General features: G+C 62.8%; 1 protein-coding gene across 1 annotated transcript in view; it reads left to right on the top strand.

The window, feature by feature from the left end:
- The window catches only part of LOC104982734 (gamma-glutamyltransferase 5-like), a gene marked incomplete at both ends in the record, with an annotated part of 6787 nt that overhangs the window by 1201 nt on the left and 3633 nt on the right, over positions 1-1953 (top strand). Inside the window, 2 exon segments of the mRNA XM_010832144.1 lie at positions 1360-1490; positions 1715-1875. Coding sequence (XP_010830446.1) covers positions 1360-1490; positions 1715-1875 — 292 coding nt within the window.

The raw sequence follows: 1953 nt of genomic DNA, 5'->3' as shown, positions 1-1953 counted from the left end.
GGTCCCAGGGGCCAGGAGGGGAATGACCCCCCCGAGAAGCGCTGTGCCACCCCCCCACCCTGAACCCATATTTGCAAAGATGCAAACAAGTTGGGCCCTGCTGGCTTAGCAGTAAAGGATCTGCCTGCAATACAGAAGACCCGGGTTTGATCCCTGGTTCGGGAAGATCCCCTGGAGGAGGAAATGGCAACCCACTCCAGTATTTACGCCTGGAAAATCCCAAGGACGGAGGAGCTTGGCGGGCTACAGTCTATGGGGTCACAAAGAGTGTCACATGACTGAGTGACTAAACAAAAACAAGTCAGGAGACTTCCCTGCTGGTCCGGTGGCTGAGGCTCTGTGCTCCCAGTGCAGGGGTCAGGGTTCGATCCCTGCTCAGGGAACTAGATCTCACAGGCCGCAACAAAGGTTCACATGTGACAACCGAGCAGCGTCCTGCTGTGCTGCAGTTAAGCCCCAGCACATGAATACATGAGTAAAGAGGTCGGGCTTCAGCCTCAGAACCACTGAGAGGACGCGGCCCCCAGGGGCGGGGCCTGCGGGGAGGCCCGGCTCACCCTGCGCCCCCAAGCCTTTGCAGAGGGTCTGTGCTCTGCAGCCCCCACTGGCCAGGAAGTGGATGTGGTTTTCTTCCCAACTGATTTCTGTCCTTGTCAAGCTGTGACTCCACTTCCTGCTGCTGTTCTCAGAAGTCCGAGAGATGGGGGGGAGCCCGGAGCTGCCCCAGCTGCTGAAGGACGGGGCGACTCCTCCAGGGCCCTCCCCTCACTGTGCCGCCATTGCTGCTGCCTCCTGTCCCTTCTCCACTCACCACGTCTCCCTCCTTCCACCCTGCAAGCACTGGGTTCTCTGGGAGACCCTCTAGGGAGACCTGAGGGTCGGCGGCAACTCCTAGCTCTGTGACCACTTGGAAATGCCACGCAGGGTCCCCAGGGGAGGCATCATTGTTCCACTTCATGTCTGAGGAATCTAGGGAGGATGGGGTCTTCCCAGGGTCCCCACGTTCCACCCAGGAGCCCGGGCTGCAGAGAGGGGTGGAGGGCGCAGGCCCAGCCGCTGGGAGGACCAGGGAGGACAGCCGCAGGAGCACTTTGTAAACTGAGAAGAACCTTGTATGTGGCCAGGGGCAGTGTAAAGGACATCGCAATTTGCAACCTGTGGAGTGCAGTGAGTCTGCGAGCCGCTGGACCTGAGGGGGCAGCCTGGTGTGGTCTCTGAACTAACCTGGGGTGTGGTGGCAGTCGGCAGGCCACCCAGCTGTGCCCACTCCCCAGTGAAGGCTGGCAGAGCAAGCCCGGGTGTGGGGGGAAGGCAGGGGCCGAGGAGCCTGGCTGCTTAGTCAGCGCCCGGTCTCCCCAGAGCCATCCTCCAGCAGCGCGGCTCGCCCGTGGACGCTGCCATCGCGGCTCTGGTCTGCACCGGGGTCGTCAACCCCCAGAGCATGGGCCTGGGTGGAGGAGTCATCTTCACTATCTACAACGCCACCACAGGTGAGTCCTCTCGGGACCCCCCGTGGGGAGGATGGGCTCTGTCCGCCACGCCCGTTCAAGGCCTCGCCCCGCCCCTTACTGGATCTCGCCATGCCCACCCTGCTGAGCCCATTCCAGGAGTTAGCACAGAGGCCCAGAGCCCCACCTGGGCTGTCGTGGTGTGCGGCGAGGCCTGGCAGCCTCCGGGGCGCCCCTGACACCCCGAACGCCCTGCCCAACCCCAGGGATGGTGGAAGTCATCAATGCCAGGGAGACGGTGCCCTCCAACCCCATCCCGGCTCTGCTGGACCAGTGCGAGCAGGCCCAGCCTCTGGGCATAGGTGAGACCCTGGAGAACCACCTCCCCCCACCTCTGCCCCACCCCACCAGGCCGCTGGCTTCAGTTCAGTTCAGCTCAGTCGCTCAGTCGTGTCCGACTCTTTGCGACCCCATGAATCGCAGCACACCAGGACTCCCTGTCCAT

This window comes from Bison bison, unplaced genomic scaffold, assembly GCF_000754665.1.
Source record: "Bison bison bison isolate TAMUID 2011002044 unplaced genomic scaffold, Bison_UMD1.0 scf7180017860425, whole genome shotgun sequence".
Lineage (NCBI taxonomy): Eukaryota > Metazoa > Chordata > Mammalia > Artiodactyla > Bovidae > Bison > Bison bison.
Note: the sequence above shows the minus strand (reverse complement) of the source record. Positions and strands in the feature narration are given on the sequence as shown.